The 14310-nt window shown below is 50.5% G+C and overlaps 1 protein-coding gene across 2 annotated transcripts in view; it reads right to left on the reverse strand.

The window, feature by feature from the left end:
* Positions 1-3142: 3142 nt before the first annotated feature.
* Positions 3143-14310, reverse strand: part of TNFRSF21 (TNF receptor superfamily member 21) — a 34855-nt gene continuing 23687 nt past the window's right edge. The window contains exons 5-7 of one of the 2 annotated variants that reach the window (XM_072858368.1): positions 8037-8090; positions 5440-5653; positions 3143-4559 (exon numbers count right to left, since the gene is read on the reverse strand). In XM_072858368.1, coding sequence (XP_072714469.1) covers positions 4330-4559; positions 5440-5653; positions 8037-8090 — 498 coding nt within the window. In that variant the 3' untranslated portion in view covers positions 3143-4329. The remainder of the gene's footprint in view (positions 4560-5439; positions 5654-8036; positions 8091-14310) is intronic. The other variant, XM_072858369.1, reaches the window with a different exon arrangement.

The raw sequence follows: 14310 nt of genomic DNA on the forward strand, positions 1-14310 counted from the left end.
CTGCAAAGCCTTCGTGACTTAAAGCTCATGGCCTAGCAATGCTGGAGGAGGATTTCTGTGTAAGCAGTCCCTGTGCTGGCGTGCCCCCCTCCCACGCACTGCACAGCTTGGCCCAGCAGCCCAGGGACTTGCACAGACATCCCCCCCACCTCCCGCATCCCATGCCGAGCCCTCGGGGTGTCCTTGGGTGGCATCGCCACCAATCTCCCCGCAGGTTACTCACACAAAGGCTGCACAGATGTTTCCTCCTACACGGAGACTGCGTTGCAGTTCACCAGCAATTAGTTGATGTAAAAGGAGCCAGAAGGCTGAATAACCTCCCGCAAGACCTTGTCTTGCTTTTCCAATTTGGAACCGAGCAGCCATGCTGGAGGGTTCCAATGAATTCCCCATTAGGATAAATTCCAGTTGGGCTGAGGTAGGAGGAAAGTGCACCAGATACCTTGTTCTTCTGCAGGGAGCGCCTGCAATTCATGGAAAAAAAAAAGAAAAGAATAAAAAAATATAATCCCAAACCTCATTTGCACTGGAGGCATTAAAAAACTCTGGAACAGCAGAGCCATTCAGTCCTGAGGATGCTAGGCCAAGCTGGAGGCATCTCCAGAGGGTTTTGTCCCAGCAAACACTGTGACCTTGTGGGGAGACTCAATTTTCACACCTTGTGTCCAAGCCCGCAGCGAGCACGACTGCAGTAGCTGATGTTTTGCGTGACCTACATGAGAAATTTCGGTCTGTGCCCCGATGCAAGATGCCCACAGCAGGCAGAGCAGGGAAGCATGTCCGCACTCCCGTCTTGCTTTCTGTCCCCTCTGGTTTAACAGGCTCTGCTGTCCAAGCCTGCCATGCCACCCCAGCACCCAAATCCCCCTCCTCCTGGCTGTCCCTACAGCACGCAAGGAGCAAACACAACAACTGAGCGAGCAAGGCCAGGCACCTTGCCGCTTCAAACCTGCACCTTTCACCTACGATGCAGAACTCGGAGTACTTTTTTTTAACACGTATTTTGCATTAATACATTTTTGTATTGCAAAATACATTGCAAAATATATTTTTATGCATATATTTATCAAGGTCTTTATATTCACAGCTTTGCCTCGCTAAACCCATTTAGCCAAAAACCTCACCCATTTGAGTTGCACACAACCGGTGTTGTGGTGTACAAGGTTTGTGCATTGCCCTCGATGCCTCAAATAAGCCACTTAGGAGGACAAGGACAGTCTCTCCCCCCCCGCCCATAGCGTTATGGCCTCCAGGTCACAAACCCATTGATGCCTGGTTTATTTTCTTAAGGTGTAAGAGAGTCGGCTCAGAGGAAGGGTGGGAGTGCTGGGCTTGCGGCTCCTCACACCTCCCACACGACCAGGAAATACCCTGCCTATGTATGTGGCTCAGCTGCTCTCAGACATTTCCCCTGCACACCCCCAGATACGTGAAATATTTATATATATATTATACACACATATAAATACATAATAATAAAATAATTTCAAAATATATACATATATAAATAATAGACAAATATTTATGTAGTATATATTAATGTATATTTGTATATGTTAAATATATATAATAAATGTATTGCACGCACATACATAGGCATAGAGCAAAGGGTTGCTTAGAGGGCACAGCTAGGATATAGGAAACGGTGGAGCCAGGGACAAGACCAACACCCAGATGCAAGCAAAGGGAGTGATGCTGGCAGCGTGCACAGCACAGATGGAGCCAAGGATTGCCCAAATCTTCGCCTGTCCCACGACCTGCCACCAAGATAAGTTAAACCCATCCCAACACCCTGGGGACTCACCTGTGCCCACTTTTACAGCTTCCTCGTGCCCCTCAGCGCTTCCTGGCCAAGGCACCTCCACAACATGCCTGCTTCATGGCACTTCTTCAGCTGGCTGCTAAATCCGCTTTCCAGGACCCTTTTTTTCTTTTTTGCTTTACCTTCAAACCCCTTCAATTCCAGGGCCTGTGGTGCCCTGGGAGGGTGGCACAATGGCTCTGGTGCTTACAACCCATGGGTTTAGCTGGGAGCAGCTGGACCATCAGAAAAGGACAAATCCCCAACTTCCCAGCCAGACTCACCCTGAGAACCTGCTAAGGAGAATTGAAAGCCAGCGGTTTGTGCTTGCCTTAAGCTATTGCTTGAGCCCACGATCGCACACCTTCCCTCTCCTTGTCAGTTCTTGCCCAGGCAGATCGACAGCAACCACCACAGCTCCCAACATGGAGACAGAAAAAACCCACTTGCCAACAGGGTGGTACTGGGCTCCACCTCAAAATACTGCTTTTAGCAACCTGGTCTATGCCAGGCACGCGAGCCACGCTCACTATTTCTTCATGATGCTTTGAAGACGTTGCAGCCACCGAGAGCTCAATGCTTCATTGCCAGTGAGGGAAAACCCCACCCCAGCGCTCCCAATAAAGGCTCTTGATACTTTGCACTGTATTTCATCTGTCCCTGTATTGACAAGTTTTAATCCTGTACCTATTTATAGTTCTGTAACAGCAAAATTCAATGTCAGCCAGAAGGAAAACACAGCACCCTGGTTAGCGGAAAAGACTCTGGAGCTAAGTATACAAAATGACAGTACTATAAACCAGAAGCATTTGTCCCATTAAGGTTTCCATTTGTAGACAGAATAACAAGGGATGAGTTATTTGGAAGTGGAGATTTTAAGGACATCAGTAACTAACCGGGCAAGAGAAACGCTGCGCCTGCAAGACCTTCGCTCAGGAGTGACTCAGCACAGCAGCTGCATCCTGGAAAACGAATACTTCAGCTCCCCCAAAATGCCTGCAAAGCCTTTGAGAGCTTGCAGAAACCAACCCTGGAAGTCCCATCAGCCATCTGATCTGCTCACCACTGCGGGGATTAACACGTCCCCCACCCCGGCTCAGTGCAGGGACCTGCCCTGCAGGGAAGCATCCCCCCCCCAGCTGCGGAGAGCTCCAGCAGCAACCGTGGGGACTCAGGGCAGTGCTGTCAACAGAAAGCAATCACATTTTGGCCTCGAAGCTAAAGGAAACAACCCCCTCACCACCCCCAAACCTCCCTCTTCATCCCCCACAGGCAGCCCCTGCTCCAACCCAGGTGTCTCTGAGCAGAGACAGGCCTTAAGGAGGTTAACGCAGAATCAAGTCAAGTAACAAACACCTAGTATTTATTAATAAATTAGTACACTGGAAGGCAATTTTTCAGTTCATTCCCCTCTTCCCCCACTCCCACCCCTTCCCACGGGGCAGCACACACCACCCTCAGATGATTTCTTCAAATTGAGCGTAGTACAGACAGTTCATTACGGGAGCATAATAGTTGCAAATATAATCAGACAGACTTCTTACGATGCAGCTCTTTTCCCCCCACCCCCCAACCTCTTTTCTTTTAATAAAAAGTGAAGTGTGATTTGAAGAGACTATTAAGACCGGGTAAGGTCTTTGGAGAACCTATCGGCCACGTCTGTATAAAAAACAAGAGACACGAGTGTAAAAGCATAGCTTGGTTTAAGTCTTACACCACGAGGAGAGCAGGACCACCAGCGGCCACCTTCGCCTCCCCACGTCCAGCACCGGCTCCCTTTGGGCACCACCATTCCCACAAGCGGCAAGGCAAGATGACTCCTTACATTCGACTGAAGGCAAAGGACCTTTTCATCGCCTCAAAGGTTGGTGGGACTGACCCTTTTCTTTGCATTTAAAGCACTTCTGCTTTAGCTTATAGGAGCACGATGCATTGTCCAGGTGAAAACCATACAATAAATAACCGTGCTAGTAAAATCTCAGCAATGGATATGAGCTATACAATAGTACATTAAAAAAAGAAAAGCTCGGGTGGGAAGCTTAGCTGCATTAAGAGATGGTAACCAGCAATGACTGTGGGGGTTTTTTTGCGTGTTTTTGCCATTTACCGCTCCGAGGCGAAGGGAGGTGGTGGGAGACTGTCACTCCGAGCAACAGCTTTGACAGAAGAAATGGGTTACAGAGCAATCCCCAATTCGATGTGTTAAATTACACCAGATTCATGGTCTTTTAGTTCGTTAACTGCATTTTTTTCTTTTAAAGTGCATCAACTGATCTGATTGGAATGAGAACAAGGAGAAGAGATGCTCGGGAAGGGGGCAGAGGGTGCAAAGACATGGACTGAGCGATAGAGTTAAGATGGAGGGGTGCAACGCTGGCAAACTGCCTCCCCTCCAGAAACCAAGGACACCTCAACGAAAATACTGGCCATATATTCTACAACAAAACCTGCCTGCGTATTGTCGGTCATCTTAACGAGTGCCAAGCTAGCTCTAGCAGATATTCGGAGAGTGCGTGGTGACCCAGTGCCTACAGTAAGTCAGGAAGGTGGCTATAGACAGAGTCCAGGAGGGTCTGGCTGGCTTCCTGGCTCTTGACTCCGGCAATCTCAAATAGCCTGTCCAGCTTGTCTTCAGCCTGCGGGATCTCCTCTATCACGTGGAGCTCCTCAGGGTTGAGGATGTGCAGCATGTCGTCAAAGATGGGCTGCAGGTCGCAAGGGTCCAAGCGCACCTGGCGCAGGACGGTGTCCTTCTTTTCTGTAGGAGGAAAGGAGAGGGTGGTCAAGAAACCCCTCAAGAAACCTCTGCCTAACCAGGGCTTGTTCTCCTCGGAGACCTCGGTCCATCCCCTGGTGCCACCTCTGGAGAGGTACACGTCACAAGGAGAACAGAGGGAAATGGTGGAGGGTGATGAGTGATTGGGAGGGGAGAAGATGCCAGCGCTGCTGAGGCACCTAATCCAGGATCCCACTAGAGCAAACACAGCATTTATAAGTGCTGAACGGCCAATATGGAAAAGTGAAGGCAGGAGGGAAGCCAAAAAAGCTGAATTCTGCTCTTTTGAGTTGTTTTCGTTGGGTCAGCTTCATTTCCGCACCCAAGTATGAATTCAGTAGATTGACTGAGCTCAGTGTTTCACCTTCATCAGAAATTAAAGAAGATTACATACAACAAGTTAAATGCAGTAAGTTAAACCCCCTCAAAAAAGAGGGGGTGACTAATGGTGATTTACATCTCAAGTCACATGCTGCTGCAAGCAGGACCAAGGGTGGAAAAAAAATTCAATCTTGAAATAACATTTTTCTGGTTTCATCTCATACAATAACGCACAGGCCAACGCAACAGCCTAAAGTCAGGAGAAACCTGCCCCAGACATCCAGGGATGCTTCTCTGGCAGCACTTCAAAGAGTTAAAAGCCTTTAAAGGTGTCTTCCCCTCTCAAATCTGTATCATCTTTGCTAACAGGATATTCTGGTCTGGAATAAGGATGTCATAAACGTATCCTGGAGAGCCAGTTTTCCCAGTTATTTACTTTAATGATACCATGTTGGGCAGCTCTGCCACGTGTGCTGACCGCAGGGGACATGCCATGGCATCCCTCTGGTTCTCCCACTCCCCCCGGGGCTGATTTTGGTACCTTTGGTAATAAAAGAGCCCGTCCGGCTGAGCGCGGAGGAGCCGCTGGAGGTCGAGTCGCACCGCAGGAGGGGCTCCGCTTCGTCAACGAAGAAGCATTTCTTCTCCGAAGGAGAGGGCTCCACGGTGAGGACGGCCGCCTCAGGGGGCTTGGGGGTGGGCGCAGGGCTGAGCGGGCTGGGGCTCACCGGCAGCGCCAGTCTGTCAGCTTCCAGCTTCGGGGAGAAGAAAGAGAGGGAAAATTAACTCGGGGGGATGCTATGCAATGAGCTCGCACTCAAAACCATCTGCAGCCTGGCTTTCAACACACCCCAGCCCATCCTCGGCAAGCGGTCCCCGCGTTCGGGTGGCCTCTGCCTCCCGGGGACCTGCTGACCCAGAGCGGGCACCAGAGGTGACCCAGGGTGGACATCAGGCTGGCATCTGGCACCTCAGCACCCAACAGGCAGGAGGGGCAATGCAACTCTTGGTAGGAGCAACCGCAGCACCTGGCTGGCACGTGCAACCACAGCAGAGCATTTTAACTTTGTTTTCCGTCTCACTCAGGAGAAGTGAGAGCTAGAGAAAGCTAGAAGTACCACTCTTGGGGGCTAAAGGGTGATAATACCCAAGCAGGTAAGACCCCCCAAAAATCTACTCCACAGCTATCGTTTCCTAAAAGCAAGGCATAGCCCGGCTCCACACGTCCAACCGGTGCCGAGGCTGCAGGGCAAGAGCTGCAACACCCCTTGGGGATCTCCGCTGCAGCACGCTCCTGTGACCAGCTACACTGGTAACATTCCAAGTTAAAAATTTGTTTGCCCCATCTTGCCCCTGCTCCCGTGAGCACCCCATTAATGTGTGATGGAGAAATCCATCCCACCTGACTCCGAGTCCAGGGCCAGGAAGGACAAGCAGGGGAAGGACAAGGTTGACCCCAGCATCACCCCAGTGCCTTTGCTTTTTGCTACCCTGATGCAAGCCACGGGCAAGCGTTTGGCTGCACATTCCCGAAGATGCAGGGAGCAGCAAGCACTGCTGGGACACGCTGCGCTGGGAAGCAGCACCATTTGGGTGCTGGCATGAACCCGCTTCCTAACGTGACCGTGCTCTGCATCTTCCTTCTTGCATCTCCTTCCTACCTGCACGGCAGCAGCCAACATTATCTACCCTCCTCCTTCTCTCAGCATCCCCTCAGGGTGCAAATCTCAAGCAGAGCATTTCTGGTTCCCATTCCCTGCAGGGAGCAGAGGCTCGGGGCAGCACCCCCACGTCCCTGGCTGGCAGGCTGGGCACCTCTGCAGGTCACCAGGTCCCCCCAGGCAGGTTGCTCGAAGGACCATCTAATATTTAACCTCTTCCCAAACCCCGCATCCCTGCTCAACTTGCCAAAGCACAGATTTGCAAGCCCTGTCCACATGCAATCCACTCTCCCAACAGCATTTCGCAGCCCTGTTTTCTCCTCCCGCAGAGGGAAGACCGGGCTATTCCTGCTCACACACTTTTGCCTACTACCCAGGGATTAAAATGCAAAATTCGGATTAAAGGCTGTGGGACAGGGAGCTGCTGAGCCACCTCCGCGCCGGCATGGATGTGCCTGCGCATTCCTCATCCGTGTCGAGGAATTCGCCACCCACAAATCACATGTCTGCTGAGACGCCCATTAGTTCACATTAAATTAACATTGAAGCCTGTTCCTGGTAGAATAAAAGGGTTTTTTCTTCCCCCCTATTGAAAATAAACAAGGGAGGATTGTTCTAGCTCAGCATGTTATGCAATAGGCATGTTAAAAATAAAAGTCAGCTTTAATTTTTAATTAAAAGAATCTGCCTTCTCCTCTGAAACTCCCTTTCCAATACAGCTCATCGACAAGAATCGGCCTATTGCCATTAATGGGGGAAAAGCAAGGGAAGGACCAGAACAGCGGCTGGCTGCTTTCCAACATGTAGCATGCTCCGATTTCCTTTTTATTAAAAAAAACACACAAAAACCCCCCAGAACACCCAAACAGGCTTTAGGGCTTAGTTTTTCCCCGTGCAACTCATCTATTTACTATCCAGCCACAAACGCAACTCCTGATTTCCAAACAGAGGCCCGACGGCTGGGGAGCAATTACAGGGAGAGCAGGGAGCAGCCAGCTGCCCCCGCTCTGCCTTCCCAGCAGAGGGGAAAAATCCTTCCCAGAAGCGTGCAAGTCATTTGGAGTTTAATTAAACAGCTGCTAAAGCACGCTAGGAAAAAAAAAATCACCCGAGGTTGTTTGACTGTAGGCGTCCCGGGAGCCCAAAGCTTTCCAAATAGCTGAACGGTTGCGAGCTTGAGGCAAAGCAAACAGGATGCTCGGTTAATATTTAAACCGCGGGAAGAAAGCAAGTGGGAATGAGGGTTTTGAAAGGCCAGGGAAAGCAAAAGGTTGCTGCGAGGTGAAGCCTGTGGAGTAGGTGTAAAAATACACTATTCATAGCCTGTGACTCATTTGCTTGAAACCACCTTGGCCATTCCTATTTTTAAGGACGGCGGTGCTCCAGCGAAACCAAGCTCTGGCTGGAGAAAAAAAAAACCAAACCAACCCACCCCTCTGAAGCTCTTTTGCCTTTCCAGAGCCACCACATTTCTCACCTTTCCGCCGTCGTTACAGGGGTCCTGCGCTTGCCACTGAGGCTGCATTTGTACCTGCACAGACAGACACACGGGAGACTGTTAGACGCACGGTCCAGCGCGAAAGCCAAAGGCGCTGCGGCGGCTTTGACGCATCAGCAGCCTCCCGCGACCGAGCACGGGTCGCTCATACCGGGGAACTCTGCCAATTTATGGTTTGGGGTTTTTTTTGTTGGTTTTTTTTTTTTTTTTGAGCACTGCAGCAAGAGGTTTGCAATGCCCCCCCAAAAATGAAAATCCTAAAAGCTCCTGTGTACTCGCAGCCCTTTAGGATGTGGCTCGAGCACTGACATCCTCTTGGATCTGGGAGGGTGCTCTAAGCAGCTCAGGGTGTCCGAGGGTCCTTCCTACAGGGGAGAAAGGGGGAGAGAGAGGATGGGTGCAGAAGACGACATAGGCTTGGCTTTGTTTTCTTTTCCTAGCCACTCTCAACAGCTCTGAACTAGTTGGTCCCATTTTCTGCCTTCATTTTAGTGTACTGCAATAAAAGCTCAACTCAGACAAACAGAAACTGCAGCTGCTGTGCTAACATTAGGAAGGAGCAGTTCTAGGCATTAAAAAAACAAACCCTCTATTAGGCAATGCTTCCCTATAATTCCCCCTGCAGTAATAAAAGCTGGTGGCAGGATTGCTGCAGCAGAGGGTGGCTGTGCACCCTCCTGGCATGTGGGGGGGATAAATTTAGCACCAAAGCAGCCATTTCCCGGATTCCCTGCCAAAAGATGACACATGGCTGACACCAGCCCTATTCCCAGGTCTGCTACACCTCCGTAGGGTATGCGGGAGAAACCCCGGCACGTGAAGCAGGGTGGGCTGGGCGGCAGCCCTGGGTGGGCAATGCTGCAGATGCAGGGTGGTGGTGGCAGGGGATGCTCTCGCTATGGTCCCCACAGGCGTAGGGAGGATCCGCTTGGGATGAGCAGCTTCATGGTGCACGTGGTGTTTGGGGGTCCACCTTCAGGGCAGACCAGATCTTGGAAGGTGAAACACCGTTGCCCGGGCCACGAGGTCTCGAAGTGGCAGAGAGATGCAGCGATGGTGTGCAGGTGCTGTAGAGCAGGAGGAAAGCCCTTTGCCAGGATGGGAAGGGCACGAGGGTGCTCAGCACCCTGGGGTGGGAAAGCCCAAGTGTCCTCTCCGTGTCCTTCACCTTACTGGCCAGGTTTCAGAAGAACACTTGACATCACCTCTGTGGTGTAGCTGGCATCCCTCAACACAAGGCAGCCCTGGAGAAGAGCTACTCAAGTCAAGCCTCATGTGACCCAGGATGAGCAATGCCGGGTCTGGGGAGGGTTTAGACGCCAAGACCAAAACTCAGCCATCCACGGAAGAAGCAGCACTTCCACACCGGCCGTGGCCATTTGTGGGCCAAGTGCTTCTCCAAGCAGGAGACGGTGTCTCCATGAGAGCTCCTGGTGGCTTCTCCTTTCTATGGATTTGCCCACCTACTTGTTCAACTCAAGCCATGATGAAGAGCTGATGAAGCCACGATGAAGAGTTTCCAAACTCAATTACAGGCTGAGTAAGTGGGTGCCAAGTTCAGCTTGTTATGACCCCACCATCTTCTAGTTTCATCTTACACTCCCAAGCCCATTATACTGCAAATACACAGACCCAAGCAGATGTGGCTATCACAGCAGGGAAAACTCAAATATAACTGCATCTACTATGAAGTTTATATTTTTGTGTTTATATTACTTATATTTGTATTACTTTATAAATTATTAATTTTTTGTTTATTGCACATTCTCCAGCCTGGTTCAAACCCAACCTCAGGTTGCCGAAAATCAACTCATGGTTTAGAGCAAACCTGGAGGAAAACCGTGATGCCAGCTCCAGCAAAACCCAAACAGCCCTACCCCTTCCCCAGGGCTCTGGCCACTTTATCCTACAGCTTTGTGCCTCAAATAAAACCTGATGCAAGTCCAGAAAGAAAAATCACATGCAACTTTGTTTTTTCCTGGCTGCCTGGGCATTTCCCAGCCCTCGGACTGCAGCCCCCCAGCTGGGAAATCCACCCAGCAGCTTCACCCTTGCTCCGCTGCCGACGTATGAGGTTAACACAGCACAAAGCTAATTGCTAATTACGGGGTTCAGCCCAATTCTGCTTTGCCAAAAGAGGAAATGAAGGAGATGGGCAGGAGCTGTTGGGGGCTGGATTTGGGGAACACTGCTCCAGGCTCTTGACCCCCCCAGGGTTTTGACCTGCAAAAGAGGAAGAAAAGGAGCCAAAAGGCGCTGCCACAGCCACGTGCCTAGACACGGGGATGCTTTCACATCCTCTTCTCCTCCGGCACCCACCAAAAACCCCATGGCTTAACCTCACGCCAGACCCTGCCCTGACATATCTGCTGATTCATGAGATTATCCGTGGCACGCAATTAGCCACGGACCTAAATCTCATTGGGCTCAGGGCTGCAGCCTCCCCCTCTCCATTTTCAACATCTCCCTTATTATTATTTTTTTCAGCTTTGCTGAGGCTGCGCTGCTGAACGCCTTGAGCAAGGCTATTTGCCTCCCCTCCATCCATTCCCTGAAGTATTTCAGCTGAGGCCAGCAGAGCCATAAATAAAAAGATAAGAGCTTAAAGCATTGCTCACAGTAGGACACTCATGGTAGCCAACGCAGCCAGCAACGCCCCAGCCCAGCCCGGGTGAGCACAGACACCCCTTGGTGTCTACAAAACGCTGTTATGCACCCCCCAAAAAAAATCCCATTACCCAGTGCCTGCATTGCACTGAACTTTTCTGCTTTTAACCCCAAAATGGAGAATTGCAATTTGCTGGGATAGCAGTGAAAAAGACTCTCCCTTTCCCCCCTCCACCCTCTATTTTTGTTGTTGTCAGCACCACTAATTTGGGGTGTGCCTGTGCTCGCTAAACAGTGCCTGGGCTCGCATGCCGCTGCCCGGCAAGCCTGCCTGCAAGGGGAGAGATTTTGCAAACCTCAAGCCTGAGAAGTGTTCGTGGCCAGGGACAGCCTTTAACAGGAGCCCTGCAAGTTAAATGCACCCCAAAAAAACCTTCCCACAGCTGCTGCGCTCGCCATATTTTCTGGATCAGCTGCAAAAAACCCCTAGCAAAGCGATTCAGAGGGCTAATCTTGTTTTAACCTAAATTCATTCAGCGCAGTGCAAAACCAGCATAATCTCCCACAGCTAAAAAAAGGCGTCAAGTCTTCAGCGGAGCTGTTCCCTACCTGAAGGAAAATGTTCCTGCCATGTACCGTAACGCTCCAGAGACTCCCATTAATTCCCCTGTTCCTATCGGTGGTTGTAAATATTTGGATTTCGGAGCCTGAAAGGCTGCCGAGGGAATGGGGCAGTAGGAGAGAGAGCAGCTTTGCCTCCGCTGGTTTCACAGGCTGAAGCCAGATGCCAGGTAAAGTATTTCGGACAAGGATGCGATAGCGGGCGGGATGGGATGGCGAAGGGAGGCTGGCTGGGTTTAGGGTACCAATTTGCTGCCTGAGAGCTATGTCACCCAATAACACAATTTCTACCTATGAGTTGGGGGTGTTGCTGCTTTCTTATGACACAGGACTCTGGGGACAGATGGGGAAACCTCCTTTTGCAACCAGGGATGCCAGGCAGGGCCAAAGGCATCATGGACAGCACAGCCACAGCATCCTTCCCAGGCTCATCTAGGACACGCTGGCACACGTTGGATGCTCACTGCTGGCTTGGGTTGCCTCAAGGGCATCATGTTGTTAGCCGTAGGGAGGACGCATGCTTATGAGAGTCCTCATTCCCTCCACAGCACAAAAACGCTCTTTTTATTATTTTTTATTGGGTTTTTTTGCAAGACTGCTTTTGCAGGGCCGGTTGCTAGAGAGGTGCAGCACAGCACCCACGCCTGCCACCAACGGGGCAACCCGTTCCTTCGGATCAAACCAGTTTGGTACAGAGAGAAACCGCCTTGATTTGTCTGCATTTGGATGGACAAACCACTGAGAGCCAAACTTGGCTTAGCTCTAATTAAAAAACAAATTAAAACAACCTCAATGCCTGCTCCCATCGTTGAGCAATTGGCTCCTCCAGCCGCTCGTGGTCCGGACAGCCGCAATGCAGCTCAGCCACTGGCATGAGGCTTCAGGGATTCGGTCTCCCTTGCACAAACTGCTTCCCACAGCTTTCTGCATCCCTCCCAGGGCCACTCCATCACTGCCCACATCCACAGTGCGGGAGCCAGTTCAGGGAGAGGAGGCAGACAGGTTACAGCAGGTAATACCTTGCAGAAACATAGTGTGCTGCCATGCTGAGTCTGCACCCTGGGGTGCTTTCAACAACCCACGTGCCACTTCAGTGCAGCAACCACTCCAGGACCTTCAGGGCAGGGGAATGGCCAACACCTAAGGTTGACCATGAGGCACACTCATCCAAAAAAGCCCTATCAGATGCATGGGGGAGGAGGATATACCAGCTCAGGTGAATTTGTTAAAAAAAAACACAACAAAAAAACCCCCAAAAAACCACAACACCCCTCCTTTGCTGAAACGAGCCCCATTTCTCATGTGGACCCCCCTGAGCCACCTGCTCAAAAGATCAGCAACCCAGTTTTACCAATTTCTAGGAAAACAAGTGAAAGCCACGGGGGACCACCAGGCTCCAGGTGCTTCTGGATGCTGGGGAACACAACACACTGTTTTAAAAAAAAAAATAAATGAAGAGAAATGTCCTCCAGGAGAGCTGGTTGGGAAGCCCAGAAGACTTGCATACAAGTATCCATGAGATTTGGGTTTGCTCATTCTCCAGAGCATCCGCTCGCTGCATTTTCAGTTACAGGCACACACCTACGGTGAGCAAACGGCTCGTACTTACTCTGTCATTGGGAGTACACCATCCCGATGGGTCGCCCAATAAACTCCGTTCCTGGAGCTACTGCCTGCATTTTTGTGCTGTTTGAGAAGCACATAGTCTTCTGATGGTCTTGGCCAAAACAGCGCAACGCTCAGGAGCATTGAGCACTGCACAGCACGAGTCTGTTAATTAGGTGTTGTGCTGATGAACAAGCCTCATTTTTTGTCTGATGTCCTAGTCCAGTGCTTTGCTGTAGTACTCAAAGTCAAAGCAGTAACTAGGAGGACAGAGGTTATTACCTGCTCCAAGAGAGCAAGAGGACAACGTGTCCTTCTGGGACATTGCACATGCTGGAAAGCTTAACTCACATGTGCAAAGTGACAGTTTTCTCTGCCTCTCCTCTTTTCCTAACCATAGCTTTGTCTCAGGCTTTTCATTTCATTTTTTCCATCTTTGATATTAAAAAAAAAAATCTTGGACCACGGTAGGATACGAGAAAGCTACATGCTGCTTAATTACCAGGAGCTGGAAGGAAGAAAACAGCAACTGAATGTGAGCAGGAGCTATAGGGCAGCTGGCAAAGCAAACCTATCCAAAATTTAGGCAGGACACACGGGGCGATGCTTGGCACGCACCTGACTCGGGGTCTCTCAAAAACACAAGCCCAGGACTCCTGCTAACACATCAAAACCTGTGATTTCACACTATGGTTACAAGGGACCAAGATGTTTGGTACACTAAATGAAGTCACGGTGAAGGGACCACGGTCCCTCTTACAGGGGTAGTTTGGGATGGTTGAAATGGGATTTGGGAATCCTCTACCCTGACAAATGCTCTGCCCCACAGCCTCTGCTATACACAAAGGTCCACCTTGCCAGGCCCCTACCAAGTGCCCACGGAGGTTTGCAGGCACCCACCCATTCCCCTTTGGGTCTGGGTCACTGCTAAGGCCAACGGGAAATGTTTCACCAACTGGTTTAGGGGGACCACCCCCACCTCCATCCATGTGTTGTCCCATTGGCTTCCACGTTCAGAAGCAGCCCCATCCATCACCTTTACGAACACTTCCAGAAGACCACCGAATCATCAGAGCCAAAAAACCGAAAGCACAGTGACAGGTAAGGCAGGGTGGACAAAAGAAACTGCAAAGGTCCCCAATGCAACATTTAGGGCTCAAGGATGCTTGGCCCTTCTCAGAAAATCCTGGGCATTTAGTTATAGCATTTAAGAGCAAGTTTAAAGGCAGATACTTTTTTCTCCACGTCCCCAACATGAGGGCTCAAGTACCGGGTCGTCCTGGTGACCTTCAAAGATACGTACAAACCACAACATGAGGGACTCAAGAGCTTGTCAAAACTTTGACAAGCTTTTGAGCAAACTTTGGCAAAGCTTTCGAGCAAAGTTTGGCAAAGCCTTCCTCAAAAACAATGGAAAGCT

The sequence above is a fragment of the Ciconia boyciana genome, chromosome 3 (genome assembly GCF_034638445.1).
Source record: "Ciconia boyciana chromosome 3, ASM3463844v1, whole genome shotgun sequence".
NCBI classification, from domain to species: domain Eukaryota; kingdom Metazoa; phylum Chordata; class Aves; order Ciconiiformes; family Ciconiidae; genus Ciconia; species Ciconia boyciana.